Source organism: Myotis brandtii, unplaced genomic scaffold, assembly GCF_000412655.1.
Source record: "Myotis brandtii unplaced genomic scaffold, ASM41265v1 scaffold115, whole genome shotgun sequence".
Classification (NCBI taxonomy): domain Eukaryota; kingdom Metazoa; phylum Chordata; class Mammalia; order Chiroptera; family Vespertilionidae; genus Myotis; species Myotis brandtii.
The window spans coordinates 10,709,957-10,726,533 of record NW_005353967.1 but is presented as its reverse complement, the minus strand read 5'-3'; the positions used below and the strand labels follow the sequence as shown (position 1 = coordinate 10,726,533).

General features: G+C 37.5%; 1 protein-coding gene across 2 annotated transcripts in view; it reads right to left on the bottom strand.

The window, feature by feature from the left end:
* Positions 1 to 16,577, bottom strand: part of CWC27 (CWC27 spliceosome-associated protein homolog) — a 187,968-nt gene that overhangs the window by 15,038 nt on the left and 156,353 nt on the right. For both annotated transcript variants that reach the window (XM_005857933.2, XM_014548989.1), the window contains exon 13: positions 12,461 to 12,564. In XM_005857933.2, the coding sequence (XP_005857995.1) occupies positions 12,461 to 12,564 (104 nt within the window). The remainder of the gene's footprint in view (positions 1 to 12,460; positions 12,565 to 16,577) is intronic.

The following is a 16,577-nucleotide window of genomic DNA, read 5'->3' as shown; positions in this document are numbered from 1 at the left end:
CCTCCCTTCTCGGCTGCCTCGCTCCCTCCCTTCTCCCCTGCCTCGCTTCCTCCCTTCTCCCCTGCCTCGCTTCCTCCCTTCTCCACCACTTTGCTCCCTCCCATCTCTGCTGCCTTGCTCCCTCCCTTCTCTGCCACTTCACTTCCTCCCATGTCCGCTGCCTCGGCTCCATTCCCTTCTCCGCTGCTTCGCTCCCTTCTGCAGTGCTTGTCTTCCTTCTACACGGTCTTCACTCTTCGCTCCGTGCCTGTGTATGCAAATTAACTGCCATCTTTGTTGGGTTAATTTGCATATCGCTCTGATTGGCTGGTGGGCATAGTGGAGGGACGGAACTGTATTTAAAGGGCCAGAAGGTTGAGAACCACTGTCTAAGGCAGTGATGGCGAACCTATGACACGCGTGTCAGAGGTGACATGCGAACTCATTTTTTTGGTTGATTTTTCTTTGTTAAATGGCATTTAAATATATAAAATAAATATCAAAAATATAAGTCTTTGTTTTACTATGATTGCAAATATCAAAAAATTTCTATATGTGACATGGCACCAGAGTTAAGTTAGGGTTTTTCAAAATGCTGACACACTGAGCTGAAAAGGTTCGCCATCACTGGTGTAGATGGTGGTTAGTGATTTAGAAAAAAAATAGAGTTATAATATTAATCTAATGTAATAACACCAAATCAATTCCATGTGGATTAAAAATGTCAAAATAAAGTAAAAACAAAACCATAAAAATACTAGAGAATACTATAACTAGGTATTTATATAATCCTGGGATTAAGAAGTAGAGAATGACACTGGGCAGAAAACATGAAGAACAAGATTGCCAGTTAAAACTCCATGTTAAACACAAAACAAAACAATAACCTCCATAAAAAAATTGTAAGGCAATGACAAAATTGTAAAAATATTTTTAAAAAGATATCCTTAATATTTAAGAGCTTTTATAAATCAAGAGATATATAATCACATTAGAATATACAATTAACAACCACAATCATAACAATAATAAAATATAAATGGTCAATTAAAACATTTTAAAAGTTCAACTTTACTAGTAAACAAAGAAATACAAAATGATATATGGTAGAAGCTGGCAAAGATTAGTATATCTATATCAGTTATCTGTGATATATTATGACACATACATGCTCACATAATACTCTAGTCTAGAGTAAGGGGAAATCAGTAACTTCATTTATTGCTGGTACAGGCAAAAAGGATTCAACTTCTGGAATGCAATCTAGCAAAAATGTCATCAAAGGCATATCTGAGCTGACAGAAGTTTGAGTGGCTGGGAGAGGGGCTGGCTGAAGGGAACCCTCTGGGTGATGTAAAAGTTCTAGATCTTGGTTTGGTGGTGTTTACATGAGTGTATATAATTGTCAAAACTCATCAAGATAAACAGATACAAACTATGTATTTTCTTTTTTGTTTTTAAATATATTTTTATTGATTTCAGAGAAGAAGGGAGAGAGAGAAACATCAATGATGAGAATCATTGGTTCTCTGCCTCCTGCATGCCCCCTACTGGGGATTGAGCCCACAACTTGGGCATGTGCCCTTGACTGGAATTGAACCCATCACTCTTCAGTCTGCAGGCCGACGCTCTATCCACTGAGCCAAGCCAGCTAGGGCCAAACTATGTATTTTCTTATAACTAAGTTATACTAAAAAAAAACAAAAAAGAGCACACACTTGACTCAGTTTTACTTCCTTTAGCCTAAGGAAATAACAGTGAATCTGAAAAAATATTTAACTAATGGATTATTCACTGATGAAGGCTTATCATATAAAATCAGATGAATTTTTCCATTCTTGGAAAAAGTGAAAATATAAATATATGAGGATGGATTAAAAAAAACATTAATCATGATTATGTGTGATATATAAAATTACTAGTGATTTTTTCCTGCCCCTTTATAATGTTTTATATATTGAACATGTATTATAAACACAACTTAGATTATTTGAAAAATCAATATGACAGTTAGTATTAATTTCATCTAATAACTCTATAAAAGAAAATGACACATTGTTTAAAACTGCCTTTTAGCCCAGCCAGTGTGGCTCGAGTGTTCAGCATCAACCTATGAACCAGGAAAGTATAGTTTGACTAGTGGCCCAGTGCACAAAATTCGTGCATGGGGGGGGGGGAGTGTCCCTCAGCCAGCCTGCACCCTCTCCAATCGGGGACCCCTTGGGGGATGTCCAACTGCTGGCAGTCAGACATCCCTCTTGCAATCTGGGACCGCTGGCTCTTAATTGCTCACCTGCCTGCCTGCCTGATTGCCCCTAACTGCCTCTGCCTGCCTGCCTGCCTGATTGCCCATAACTGCTCTCCCCTGCTGGCCTGATCTCACCTCTAACTGCTCTCCCCTGCTGGCTTGATCGCCCTTAACTGCCTCTGCTTGCCTGATCACCCCTAACTGCCCTCCCATGCCAGCCTGATCTCTCCCCCAACTGCCCTCCCCTGCCAACCTGATCTCGCTCTCAACTGCCCTCCCCTGCCAGGCTGGTCACCCCCAACTGCTCTCCCCTGCTGGCCTGATCTCGCCCCCAACTGCCCTCCCCCTAACGGCTTTATCTTGCTCCCAACTGCCCTCCCCTGATCACCCCTAACTGCCTCTGCCTCAGCCCCCACCACCATGGCTTTGTCCGGAAGGAAGGCGGATGCATGGAAGATGGCTGGTCGACCCAGTCTAATTAGCATATTACCCTTTTATTAGTATAGATAGATTATATAGGAGAGGATTGCTTAAATGGGAGGGGGAGCCTTTTTCAGCAGGAGGAGATGCTCTTGGCAGACAAAAATACATAATCCCTATATCTGGACTGATAGCCAGCCATATGCACTATACTGCCAAACTGGTCATTAAAAAATTGAACTGCTTTCTTACACCTTATACCAAACAGCTGTTGCCCTTAAAACCCCTCCTCAGCCCCCACCTTAGGTTCTGCCTTTGCAGTTCACCCAGATTAGGTTCTGATTGGTCAGTTTCTATGCCAGTCAGTATCAAAAGCTCTGCCTGCTAGGCAGCCATTGGCTCCTTGCAGTTCACCCAGATTTGGTTCTGATTGGCCAGTTTCTACGCCAGTCAGCATCAAAAGCTCCATCTCCTAGGCAGCCATTGGCTCCTTGCAGTTCACCTAGATTTGGTTCTGATTGGTCGGTTTCTATGCCAGTCAGAGTCAAAAGCTCCACCTCCTAGGTAGCCATCTTATGACAGCGTGAGGGTTAATTTGCATATTACCTCTTTATTATATAGGAGGATTCCTGGTCAGGGCACATGCCTGGGTTGTGGGCTCCATCCCCAGTAGGGGGCGTGCAGGGGGGCAGTCGATAAATGATTCTATCATCATTGATGTTTCTATCTCTCCCTCTCCCCTTCCTCTCTGAAATCAATAAAAGTATATGTAAACAAACAAACAAACAAACAGCTGCCTTTAAAGAGATACAAACAACTGCCTAGAAGTTATGCATCTTTGTTCACTAAATTTCACCTGGAATCTTACTACTTTTGTTTTCTATCATGTTTGAAGCATCATTTAACTTGTGGAGATGGTTAAAGTGCCAGAGTGCTGTTGATAACATCTTAATTGTCTGTGTACAATGGCAATTTCCATCCTGTACTTACAGGCTTGGCTGTTATCTGGAACATCATTGTGAAATGACTTTTTACTATATTGTGCTAATCCCCAGAACCCTTGCTCTTTAAACTTTCTTTCCAATAGAAATAAACCACTTATGCCTAGGTAGCTTTTATCTGTTCCAAAACGATATGTGCTAAAAAGAAAAAAAAAATTCTGGAGAGAGTCCAAAATCTATGATGGTATATTCCCAGCATAGAAAAGGTAATCTTGTTCACTCTCCTCTTTTCCCATGATTGCTAAATTTATATTCACTAAACTTTAAGCCTCAGCATTTTATAATCTCAATTCAGCTAATCAACATGCCTTACTATACTTTTCTCTTTTTTTTCAACAGATTTTAAAATAGAACCATCGAGCCCTAGCAAATTTAATGAATATACTTACATTCCTTCTAGGTCACAGATAACTTTATCTGAAGTAAATTAACATTCACCTTTTCTTTATGTATTTTTCTTTGAGGTTTTTACAAGAGGACTGTATAACTAACATTCTGCCAATTTAATTTAGAATGTTTAGTTTGTGTTGCTCAAGTAATTTGTCAAGCCTTATCAATACTACCCCAGTCCCATACACCTACCTCCCTCCCTCACACCTAATATTTCCTGAGCATTTCCTTAGAGTCAGGTACTATGTTAACTACATTACATAAATCATCTCACTTAATTTTAATAATAATTCTGATATAGGTGTTGTTATCTCCACTTTACAGGTGAAGAAATGAAATTTTACAAGAGAGGTTGCTTGCTCAGGTCATTCAGCAATCATTGTTGGAGCAGGGATTTGAACCCAGGCAGTCTGGTTTGCCAGCCCACTTTATAATTAGGAGATAATTCAATATGTGGGATTACAGAGAGCCTCCAGGATAGTGCATTTCTTTAAAGGAATGTGGAAAGTATTCCAGAGATGAGAATGGTGATATAAGCTGTAACCAGCTCCAGAAGACAGGTATTATTTAGAATTAAAGGTCTCTAAAAGTCAAGTTGAGTTTTTCTTCTTATTCCATTGATTATTACTTCACAGTGAAATCACTGTAGGTAGAAGCTGGTGTTCTGGAAGCAGCATGAGCTCTTAAGTGTGACCCACAATAACCATTTACTACTGTATAGTCTTGGGCAAGTAACCTAATTTATTTGAGCCTCAGTTTCCTCATTTATAAAATGGGAATAATACTAATTATCTGATGGAATTGTAAGAAACAAATCTACCACAACTGGTCCCTAACCTATGAGCCCCATGAGGCTTGTAGGAGGGTTAATGAGAGAAGATAGCATAAGGGTCCTAGCGGTTGACTGCCATACAGTTGACCCTTGGACAATGCCGAGGGGGTTGGTTAGGGGCGCCAACACCACGCAGTCAAAAATCTGTATAACTTCTGGTTCCCCTAAAACTTAACTACAGTTGGCCCCTTGCACCTGAGAATTCAACCAACCTCAGAGCAAAAGCAGTATTTTGGGAATCCATGGTTGAGAAACTGTGGTTTGCAATGCAAAAATACTGACTGGTTGAATCTGAGGATGTGGATGAAAAGGGCCAACTGTATTTTTAAAAAATCTGCGTATAAGTGGACTCTCGAAGTTCAAACCCAAGCTGTTCAACTGTATAGCATATGCAAATATTTGCTTCAAGAATGAATTGGCGGGATCCAGAACCACCTTCATCTCCTATGCCAGGAGAAGAATAAGAGTAAAAAAGGCATAAAAGAATGAATATTTAAAGTATGAGTGACTTCTACTCACTTATTTTATATAATTTTATTAATTAATCTGAATAACTTATAATTGGCTAAAAATATACTTAACCAGCGGTTTTAAAAGAAACAATGAGATATCACATTAAAGTACCTCTGAAGATGTGTCCAAACAAAAAATTCTGTGAAAATAGAAATGTTCCACAAGTAAAATAAATTAAACTAGACACAGTCCTTAGACCCTTCAGAAAATTAGCCTAAAATGGATCATAGGCCTAAATGTAAAATGCAAAAGTATAAAGCTGCTAGAAGATAACATAAGAGAAAAGCTACATGACTACATGGTGATGACTTTTTTGATAACATCAAAGAGGTGATCCATGAATAAAATAATGGATAAGCTGAACTTCATTAAAATTAAAAATTTCTGCTCTGTGAAAAACAATGCTAGAGGGGAGGAGGGATATTAATGGACTAGGTGAAAGGGTGAAGGGATTAATTGGGGTGGGGGGAGTGGCCAGGGAGAGGTCAATGGGGGAAAAAGGAGACATATGTAATACTTTAAACAATAAAAAAAAAAGTACAAATTGATAGTTACAAAATAGTCATGGTGATAGAAAGTACAGCATAGGGAATATAGTCAATAATATTATAATAACTATCTATGGTGTCAGGTGGGTATTGGAAATATCGGGGGTTGGTGGGGGGGGGAACACTTTGTAAAGTCTAACCACTAAGCTATACATCTGAAACTAAAACAAAATAATTTTGAAAAAAATAATAAATCAAGAAAATAAAAAAATGAGAGAAAAAACAAACAAACAAACAACAATGTCAAGAGAATAAGACAGGCCACAGACTGGGATAACGTTTGCAAAGACATATCTGACAAAGGATTGTCACTCAAAATATGCAAAGAACATGTAAAAGTCAGCAATAAGAAAATGAACAACCTGAATAAAAAGTGGACAGAAAAACCTTAGCAGATATAGAGATGGCAAATGGCATGTGAAAAGATGATCAACATCAGAGGTCACTAGGAAACTGCAAATTAAAACAACGAGATACCATTATACATCTAGTAATAGATTCCTTGTAGAGCTGAAATCCATAACACTGACAACACCAAATGCCAGTGAGGATGTGGAGCAACAGGGACTCTCATTCATTGATGATGGAGATATAAAATAGTATAGCTATTCTGGAAGACAGTTTGGTAGTTTCTTACAAAACAAAACATATGATACAACAATCTTGCTCCTTGGTATTTATCAAAAAACTTATGTCCACACAAAAAACTACATATGGATGTTCATAGTAGCTTTATTCATAATTGCCAAAACTTGGAGGCAACCAAGATATCCTTCAGTAGGCAAATGGATAAACTCTGGTGTACCTAGACAAGGGAATATTATTCAGTACTAAAAAGAAATGAGCTACGAAGTCATGAAAAGACATCCAAAACTTAAATGCTTATTACTAAAAGAAAGAGGACAATCTGAAGAGGCTACAAAGTGTATGATTCCAACTACATGACATTCTGGAAAAGGCAAAACTACAGACACAGTGAAAAAGATCAGTGGTTGCCAGGGTTAGAGGAGGGATGAATAGTCAGAGCATAGAGAAACTTTAGGGTGGTGAAACTATTCTGTAAAGTACTATAATGGTGGATCATCTCATTTTATATTTGTCCAAACCCATAGAATATACAACACCAGGAGTGAAGCCTAGTGTGTGGACTTTGAGTGATAATGGTGTGCAAATGCAGATTCATCAATTGGAAGAAACATACCACTCTGGTGAAGGAAGCTGATAGTTGGGATGACTATAGGGGGTGGGGGAAGGGGAAGGAGAATATGGGAACTCCCTGTATTTTCTCTCAGTTTTGCTGTGAACCTAAAACTGCACTAAAAATATAAAAGTCTATTAAAATTTTTCTGAAAAAGTCATCTCCATATTCATCTGGTTTCACTGGAAAATTGCACCAAATATTTAAAGAAAAAATAATACCAATTTTATGTAATCTTTTTTTTCAGAAAATAGAAGAGGAGGAACCACTTTCCTTATTTTATGAGGCCAGTATTACCCAGATACCCCTACCAGACAAAAACAGCAGAAAAGTATAGCGTAGTATTACTCATGAACACAGACACAGACATCATCAACAAAGTATTAGTAAGTTTGATTCAGCAAATTAAAAAGGGAAACACACCATGATCAAGTGTGGTTTATTACATGACTGCAAGGCCATTTAAGATTTGAAAATCAATGAGTGTAATTTATCCTATTAATAGTCAAACAAGAAAAACCCATGATCATATCAATTATACACAAAAGTATTTGACAAATTCAACATCATTCATGTTAAAACTCTCAGCATACTAGAAGTTGAAGGGAACTTCCTCAACATAATGAAAGGCACCTACACAAAACCTGTAGGATTATCTTAGGAGAGCTTTTCAGAACGAAGAGCAAGATTATTCAGAGCTAAGCATCTCAAGAAGAGATACATTGAAATTTGTACCAGCTTTATTAAAAACAGAAGGAAATCAGACTTCGTATTTTTAAAAAGTTTTCAAAGGCAAAGCATTTCTCTGAAAATATTACTCTTTCACTAAGCACTGCAAAGTACCTTACTTAAGTCTTGAGAAACTAATAGCCCTAAAAGCAAGTCATAGAAACGATATTTACTTGGGAGTATAAATTGGAATGACATTTCGGGAGGGCCATTTGAAAATACTTTGCAGAAGCCGAAAATGCATACCCACCAAGACAGCGGTTCTCAACCTGTGGGTCGCGAACAATGAAAATATATCCTGCATATCAGATATTTATATTACGATTTATAACAGTAGCAAAATTACAGTTATGAAGTAGCAACAAAAATAATTTTATGGTTGGGGGTCACCACAACATGAGGAATTGTATTAAAGGGTCGCGGCATTAGGAAGGTTGAGAACCAATGCACTAAGAATTTCAGTTTTAGAAATTTATCCTGAGGAAATTGGCAACGACAAAGATAGGAGGATGTTTATTACAATGTTGTGTACAATAAAAAAAGAAAAAAAAAACTGGAAAGAGCCTAAATATCCAACATGAAGTTGATCAAGAAAATTGTGGTTTATCATATTTTGGAATACTAGATGGCCATAAAAACAAAATATTAAAATTATATCATAAAATTATATATGGCAAGGAAAAGTATTCACTATATATTGCTGAGGGGAAAAGCAAGTTATAAAGTTGTAGTATTATATGATCACGTTTCTGCTTAAAATATGTCTCCACATAAAAATATCTGGAGGGGTATATACATGTATAAATTAATGGTATTTATTATTAAGTTTTAGATCACATGTGATTTTTATTTACTTTTTTTGGGAGGAGTCTGGCTTTCTATAGTAAACATATTTTCCCTATATAATAAAAATATTAAAATGTTTACTGGAGGCAACCATGCAATTGATTGTTAGTGCTTTTCTGACTCTTACAATACTGAATACTGTAGGTACTATGGGAAAGTGGTGAGGGCAGATAGATAAAGAGGAGGCAGACAGACCTCCCTTGTGCATTGTTTTTCATGTCCATTTGTTGTAAAGCTTTAGGTTACTCTTAGACTTAACTATCTGGAAAGAATTTTTAATGGAACATAGTAGTGAGTAGTTAAGACTCACAGGATCGCAATATCCTCTCATAGATTTAATTTTTCTCCTCTTCCTGGAATGCTGATTTTGTTGCGTAAGGAGCAGGTGGCTTTCTTTTTTATAAGTCTCTTGACTGCCTTGTCAGACACAGCTCTCTCAAAACTTTTTTGGGAGCTAACCAAGCTTTATCTAAACAAACCCAAAATGACATATGGACTTCATCCACATGGTCATATGAATCCTTTGGCTGATGACTCCAGCCATGTATCTAATCGGTTTTATAAAATCCATGCTTGGAGAAGGATTCTATATGAGAGTGCAATGCTGTGAGGAGAAGGAATGTAGTGGCAAACAGGCCCTTGCTGCTACCCTGGAATCTGGTGCCCATCACTGCCACCAAATATTGGCAATATATATCCCAACAAAGGGGAGAATCCTAATAATTTTGAGTGAAAAATTTCTATCATGCATTTCAGCTTAGATCTACTAATAACACTTCTTTAAAAGCCTTGCTAGACAGTGAAATCTGGGAATAATTATCAAACACCATATATAGTGTTTACAATAGAATCATATTTCTTTTCTTTCTCTCCCCTTCCTACTTTTTTTTTTTTGCATAAAAAATAGAATGCTGCTGAATGGTACCCAAATGTCTGTTGTATACTATGCCAATACAGCAGCCCAGCCAAAAATGCAAATAGAACAGTTTGCCAAGTAAAAGAAAACATAACAAATTGGTAATGGTTTCTATCTTGACAGAAAATGAAAATGATCCCTCAATGTGTGGTCACTCATGCGGACACATAAAAATGTCTCAGAAGCAATCATTTTACCTCAGATAACAGACCCTGACAGTGCTACAGCACTGGCTGAATTTCACTTCTGAGAAAAGCGGCAACCGTGACCTACAAAATACTCTGGGAGCTGTGTAATTTATGCATAACACACAGGCACATGCCATATACTCCTAATATTTGCTATAAATCATTGTGAATACAAGACTTCTTTTCTGAGTGCAATATATACTTTACGAGAGATGATCTAAATCACCAGAGACTTGATAAAGCCGAACTGGTTTATTTATGAAAAGAAATGATGTTGTTCCTTATCAGGCTACAAAATTTCAATAGTCTATATTTCAACAAGAGGGCATTATACAGGGGACCCAGGCATTATATATGATTCTGTATAGTGCCTTGAATACTAAAGGCATTTTATTAAATATTAGAAAAAGCAAATACCAGAAAAATGTGCAGGTACATAGTGCACAGTACTGATTTTCTGTTTAGGAGGCTGCAATTACAGGCAGAAATGAACCCCGGAAGACATGGTAATGGCTCCTTTAACATGTTTGCTTTCCCTTTGCCACTTATTTTTGCTCTCTGAGGACTGGCCAACATCATTGACCAGTGATTTCCCCCCTATCTAGTGAAGTTTCCCCATTTGTTTAATTTTCTAATAAGCATGTTAGAACAGTGGTTGTATTGTGAAAGTACATCAAAAACAATAATGACACTAATTGATATCTGAAGCTAATGAGGAATTCAAAATGAGAAAATACTGCACCAAAGGGGCGAGGGAGAACCTTGGGAAGTTAAATGGTCTTGCCAAGTTGAAAGTAAATTTGAATCCTGTGGGTTATGAGTTTCAAATGGAACTTCTGGGTTTAAATTTGTTGGTGACTTTCCTGTTCAATAAAAAAGGACTTAAATGGCTTATAAAAAGTTAAAAAAAACGTATTGGGCATCAAACTGCTCTTACAAAACACCCTCTTGATGAGTTAAGTGTAAATGAATCAGAAACACATGGATCATATTTCCTTTAAAAATGCATATGGATTCAAAAATAAGGGGAAGAAAACTTGGCAAAAACATTTTTTGTGTGTGTGGTGACTGAACCCAAAACATTTGAAAGATATTTTGAGACATTCATGGAATCCAAAATAGAACTAAACATGTCCAGTCATATAAAGAACAGAAAGTGCTATGCTATGCAATGTGCATTTATCTCTATGGGTTAATCAACACTCACTGAACCTTCACCTCTGGCATAGAATTATGGGAAAAGCCAGCTTCTGTCTTTAAGCAACTTAGAATTTAAGTATAAACAAATATGTAAGTAATACAAACCTATTAAGAGAGACCCAGGGCTTTAAAAAAATTTTGGCACAACTCAGATCATACAGAAACCATATATAGAGAAATACACAAGTACTTTCAGGGTCCTGGAGTAGCTAGGATTCATTGCATTCAAATCATCATCCCCTCAGCCCTTTTGATTCAAGTTATATATAGCTGCCGAGTCTTATTTGCTTAAATGTTTTCTTAATGAGTGTTTTTATGTCTTTTTTAACGTGTGTCCCAGCCTCTTTCCTCCACCCTCTAGATTTGTGAGTGCGCCACAAATCTTGCTGACTGGTTTCCTGGAGGATGGGAGTGCTGAACAGAGTTTTGAAATAGGGAGAGATGCTGTTTGGCAGAGAGGAGTGTGGCTACGATTCTGGGTTGGGGTAATGGCACATGTGACAGTTCAGAGGTTCCAGCGATGAATCATGTGTGGGGGTGACCTGCTGGCTTGCACGCAGCAATGTGCCTGAGCCAGGGTGCAGTGGGAGATGGAGGCAGTAGGTGTGGGGAGGCTAATATACTACATGTGAAGTCAACTGAAGGGCAGAGGAGTGTGATAAGGGAAAACACAATTCTTATTCTTTTTTTCTTTCTTTTTGCCAGTATAGGATAAAGTGCTAAGCACAGGACGCATACAAGTCATTAATTCCTTTATTTCTTATCAGTGTCTTAAACAGCTGAAAAATATCCAAAGATAAAAATAAGTTAACTATGCATGTATTCCTAGGATCCTGTAGGTAATAAATTTGAAGAGAAACTTGTAGGATTATGAAATGGATTAGTGATTTCTAAAATGTTTGTGGGAAAGTGTAAAAACATTAATGATTTAGAATCTTTTAAGGCTGTTTTTTTAGTTGTTTAACGTGAGTCTTATCAATAGTAGATAATGTAGGGCAGGGATAGTGTCCTATACATCTTGTGTATTTTGCACTGGTTAGCACAAAGCTGGGATCACAGTAGGCACTCAATAAATGCTTAGCAAAGTGAAATGAAGTAAAGGGTGATGAGCCCCTACAACAGTGGTTCTCAACCTTCTGGCCCTTTAAATACAGTTCCTCATGTTGTGACCCAACCATAAAATTATTTTCGTTGCTACTTCAGAACTGTAATGTTGCTACTGTTATGAATCGTAATGTAAATATCTGATATGCAGGATGGTCTTAGGCGACCCTTGTGAAAGGGTCGTTCGACCGCCAAAGGGGTCGTTACCCACAGGTTGAGAACCGCTGCCCTATAACAAGGAGGGTATGATTGAAGGCAAAGTTTGAAAACAAAGGGATGATGTAGTGGAAGTGTCTCTGCTCTGAGCCTCTTTGTTTCTGGTGAACAGAAAGAAATCAAAGCCCTTACCATCCTTCATCATCTTCTACTTCCATTTCAGAAACGTTGTCTTCAGGAGTTTCAGCAATTGCTTGCGTGAGTTTAGATTTAAACTGGTTTAGCAGCGCAAGGGTCTGAAATAAGAATACATTTTTTGATAAGGATAAATGTAACTTTAGAAAACACACTTATATTTGTTAGAAAAAATATCCTACCAGGATGGAAAACACTTAGATAAACTTCTACTTTTGAAGGAAAATAACAAAACTGCCTTCCTGCTGCAACAGTGATTGATATTCACAATCCCCAACATTACCCTATTTGCATCTGCACCAACATTTTACCTCAGAGATACATGATTATTTTCTTACTTGGGGAACATAAATTTGCTTATATAGAAGATACTTAAATTTTCACATGCATGCTTGTTACTAATAGTTAACTTTTTACTGTCCACAAAACAGGGAGGTACTTCATTAAGATATTTATAATAATAAAAGTGTAATATGCTAATTAGACCGGACAGCCGAACGTCCTTCTGGACGACCTTCGGACAAAGTTGGGGCTGCAAGGGCTGAGGCAAGCCCCTGTGGCTGCGAGGACTGAGCCCCTTGCACGAATTTCATGTATCAGGCCTCTAGTGTAAAATAAAAAACAAAACACTAACAAATAGTATTTTTTATTGAACAATTTCCTAAAAATGTAAAAAAAAAAAGTACCAATACTGGGGAAGGTGAAATAAATGGACACATTAACTTTGGGAAGTGGGTACACTGGAGTGATATCTTTAAAAACTATTTTTATGTACTAGAAACTTTAAGGTGATCATTCCCTTTGATTCAATAATTCCAATACTGGGAATACATGGAGAAAAATACTCTGAGACACAGAAAATGGCTTATGTGAAGGATGTGCATTCCAGCAACAGTCACCCAAGTGGGAAAATGGAAATGTTAAAAGTCTATCCATAAAGAACTAGATACATTTGGTAAAAAGCAATGACTATGTTATTAAATTCTATACATGAAGTATTTCATTCTATTGTTAAGTGAAAGAAGTAGGATATAAATATCATGTGTAGTATGTTTTTTTAAAAAAGGGATCATTCCTTTGATTATCGTTTGGCTCCCTTGCCCTTTGTGAATGAGCAGAAACAAGTGCTTACAATTTGATAATTCCATTGTCTCTGGGCTGTACTTTAACAGTCTACTCCAGAATTTGAGCAGAGAAAAGAAGTTGAAAAAGATTTTTATTCTACGGTTTAAAAAAATATAACTAGAAAACAGGATAAAGTATTATCCATATATAAAAATCAAGTATCTAATTAAAATATTGATACATGGAATTTAGTACCAAAATACATTTCATAAGGAGAAAGTTGTATGATAGTTCAATATGTGAATAACAGGTATAGAAAGGAGTCACAGTAAATTGCAAGGCTCCAGAGTTTATCTGCCAAATATCATCGACACCACAGTTCATGAAAAAATTAAGTTGGTTTTACTGGTCTAGAAACTAAGCTTAATGAAGACAGGTGGTGCCAAAATAAAAGCAAAAGCAGTATTGCTAAAAAATGATAGTGAAATGTGCTTTATATGTTTCACAAAATTTAATGCCCACATAGACAACAACTGAAAATATACACATCACCGTAACTGCTGAATGACATGATTTTGTGAGAAAAACTATAAAGTCCTGTAGAATACCCTATGGGCATTCTGAGGGCTGCCTGGTGGGTTAGGGTTTAAATATTTTATCTATCTCTAGAGTAGTAATTATAGGACTAAGCTCTTTTTAAAAAAATATATTTTTATTGATTTCAGAGAGGAAGGGAGAGGTGAGAGAGACAGAAACATAAATGATGAAAATCATTGATTGGTTGCCTCCTGCACACCCCCTACTGGGGATCAAGCCCGCAACCCAGGCATGTGCCCTTGGCAGAAATCGAACCTGGGACCCTTCAGTCCACAGGCTGACGCTGTATCTACTGAGCCAAACCAGCTAGGGCAGGACTAAGCTCTTCAAACGTTTAACAGATAAAGAAAGCATCCCTTGTTTTTAAACCTTATTCATTAAAATAAATCTACTTTTATTGTATTTTGTTTACTGTAAAAATATTAGAAAATAAAGAGTAACAAAACAAAAATATTATACAACTACTCAGAATAACCACTGCTGACATTTTGGTATATATTCTTCAAGGTTTTTTTAATGTGTTTTTTTGTGTGTATGTGCTTAAATACCTGTATCTATATTATATAAATATCTGTCTCTATCTATCTATCTATCTATCTATCTATCTATCTATCTATCTATCTATCATTTATCACTTAAAGGTAAATCCCATCAATTTGTAATGGTGGACTTTTGTATACTTGGAAAAGGCTTTTCTGAGGGCATAAAGAAACATGAAAACAAAGGATACTTCTTAGTGAAATGAAATTTTAAAACTCCCTAGCAAATTACACTAGACCTGGATCTTTTTCCTTGAGTCGAAAGTGGCAAGGCAGTCTGTTTTCAGAGCCAGTTAATGTGCTACTGGCATTTCCTCAAAGAAGGGGGGGCTATGACCAACAAAAAACATCCTCTTGGCCTGGCTTAGCTTCTCCTATTCAAGACTGGGCTTTCTCTAGCTGCATTCTAAAGGCAAGAGAAGACACTAGGCAGAAAAGCAAACATCACAAAAGTAATGGGCTACAGCATAGGGTAAAGAAGATAGGATCTGCATGGAGGTATTTCTGTTTGCCATCTACAGGGGAACCGGTCTGGCTTTTGCCAAAGGATGAATGGTCAACCACCTGCCGCACCGCTAGGGCCTTCTCAGCACGGAGAAGCTGCTCTGAAAGGACCCGCCTTGGGAAACTGTGTGTGCATATCTACATATAAGGTCTCTCAACTGGCCTCTGTCTCCAGTCCTGCCCCGGTTCAGTCCAGTCTCCTTACTGTGGCCGGGTTGAAGCGATCTTTCCAAATTGCAAATGAGATCATAATACTTCCTCCATTTGATGGCTGCCCACTGCCCTTAGGGTAAATCTAAACTCCTTATTAAGGCTCAAAAATACCTTCCTTGAATGAGCTGGCTTCTGCTTACCTCTCCAGTATCATCTCTCTCCTTCTCATTTATGTTCCAGTCATACTTAACATCTTTTCGTTCTTTGCAAAGAGATCAAAGACTTGTCTTATACTGTTCCTTTTGTCTAGCCACACATCTCCTATTCAAACTTCAAAGCTCAGCCTAGAAATCATTTCTCAGGAAGGCCTTCCCGCATTCTTAGGACATGTTCGGTCCTACTACTATACAGCTTAGGTACAGGTATAGTTCCCTGTACCTAAGCTGGCATAATGCTCCCCCTTTTTATTGGTATTATTGTACCTGTTTAACTGGCTCTTTTTCCTGATAGCTCAGAGAGGGCAGGGATGTGCCACCTTGTTTACCACCAAATACAGTGATTAGTACATGGTAAGTTCTTAATAATTATTTGTGAGGAAGGAAAAAAGAGGAATGCATGAATAAGAGTAATCCTTAGATCTTTGGTAGTATATTCATTGCAGTGTGACTCCAAGAAAGCAAGTTAATAATGTATTTTTTCTTAATTTTATTTGCTGTTCCATTTCTTTTGAAAACTGTATAAGTTAGTTATTTGCAATTATTATTTCCTATACTTTACTTCTTGTTCAACTTTCCCGATGACTATTTTCATGCTAAGTAATGATGCATGCTCCTTTGTTATCGGGAATTAGGTGTCATTTATAGCAGAGTTCCTGATAGATTTATTTATCCAAATAGTCTGGAGGTTTTTAATTTACTTTTATTTTGCCTATTTTATTTATACATCTAAAATGGCATATATATAATATATATATATATATCTACACTAATAAAAGAGAAACATGGTAATTAGCGTACGACCGCTACCCTTCCCATTGGCTAATCAACATATCCTTATGCAAATGAACTGTCAGCCAAGATGGCGGCCGGCAGCCAGGCAGCTGGAAGCGAACATGAGGCTTGCTTGCACCAGTGACTGCAGACTCCAACATTCCCCGCCTGACTTGCCGGCCTCTGAGTTGCAACTCTAAGCAACTATGTACTATGTTGCAAATGTAGTAGCTAAACAAAACCCCAGAAACCAGCTTTCAGCCTGCC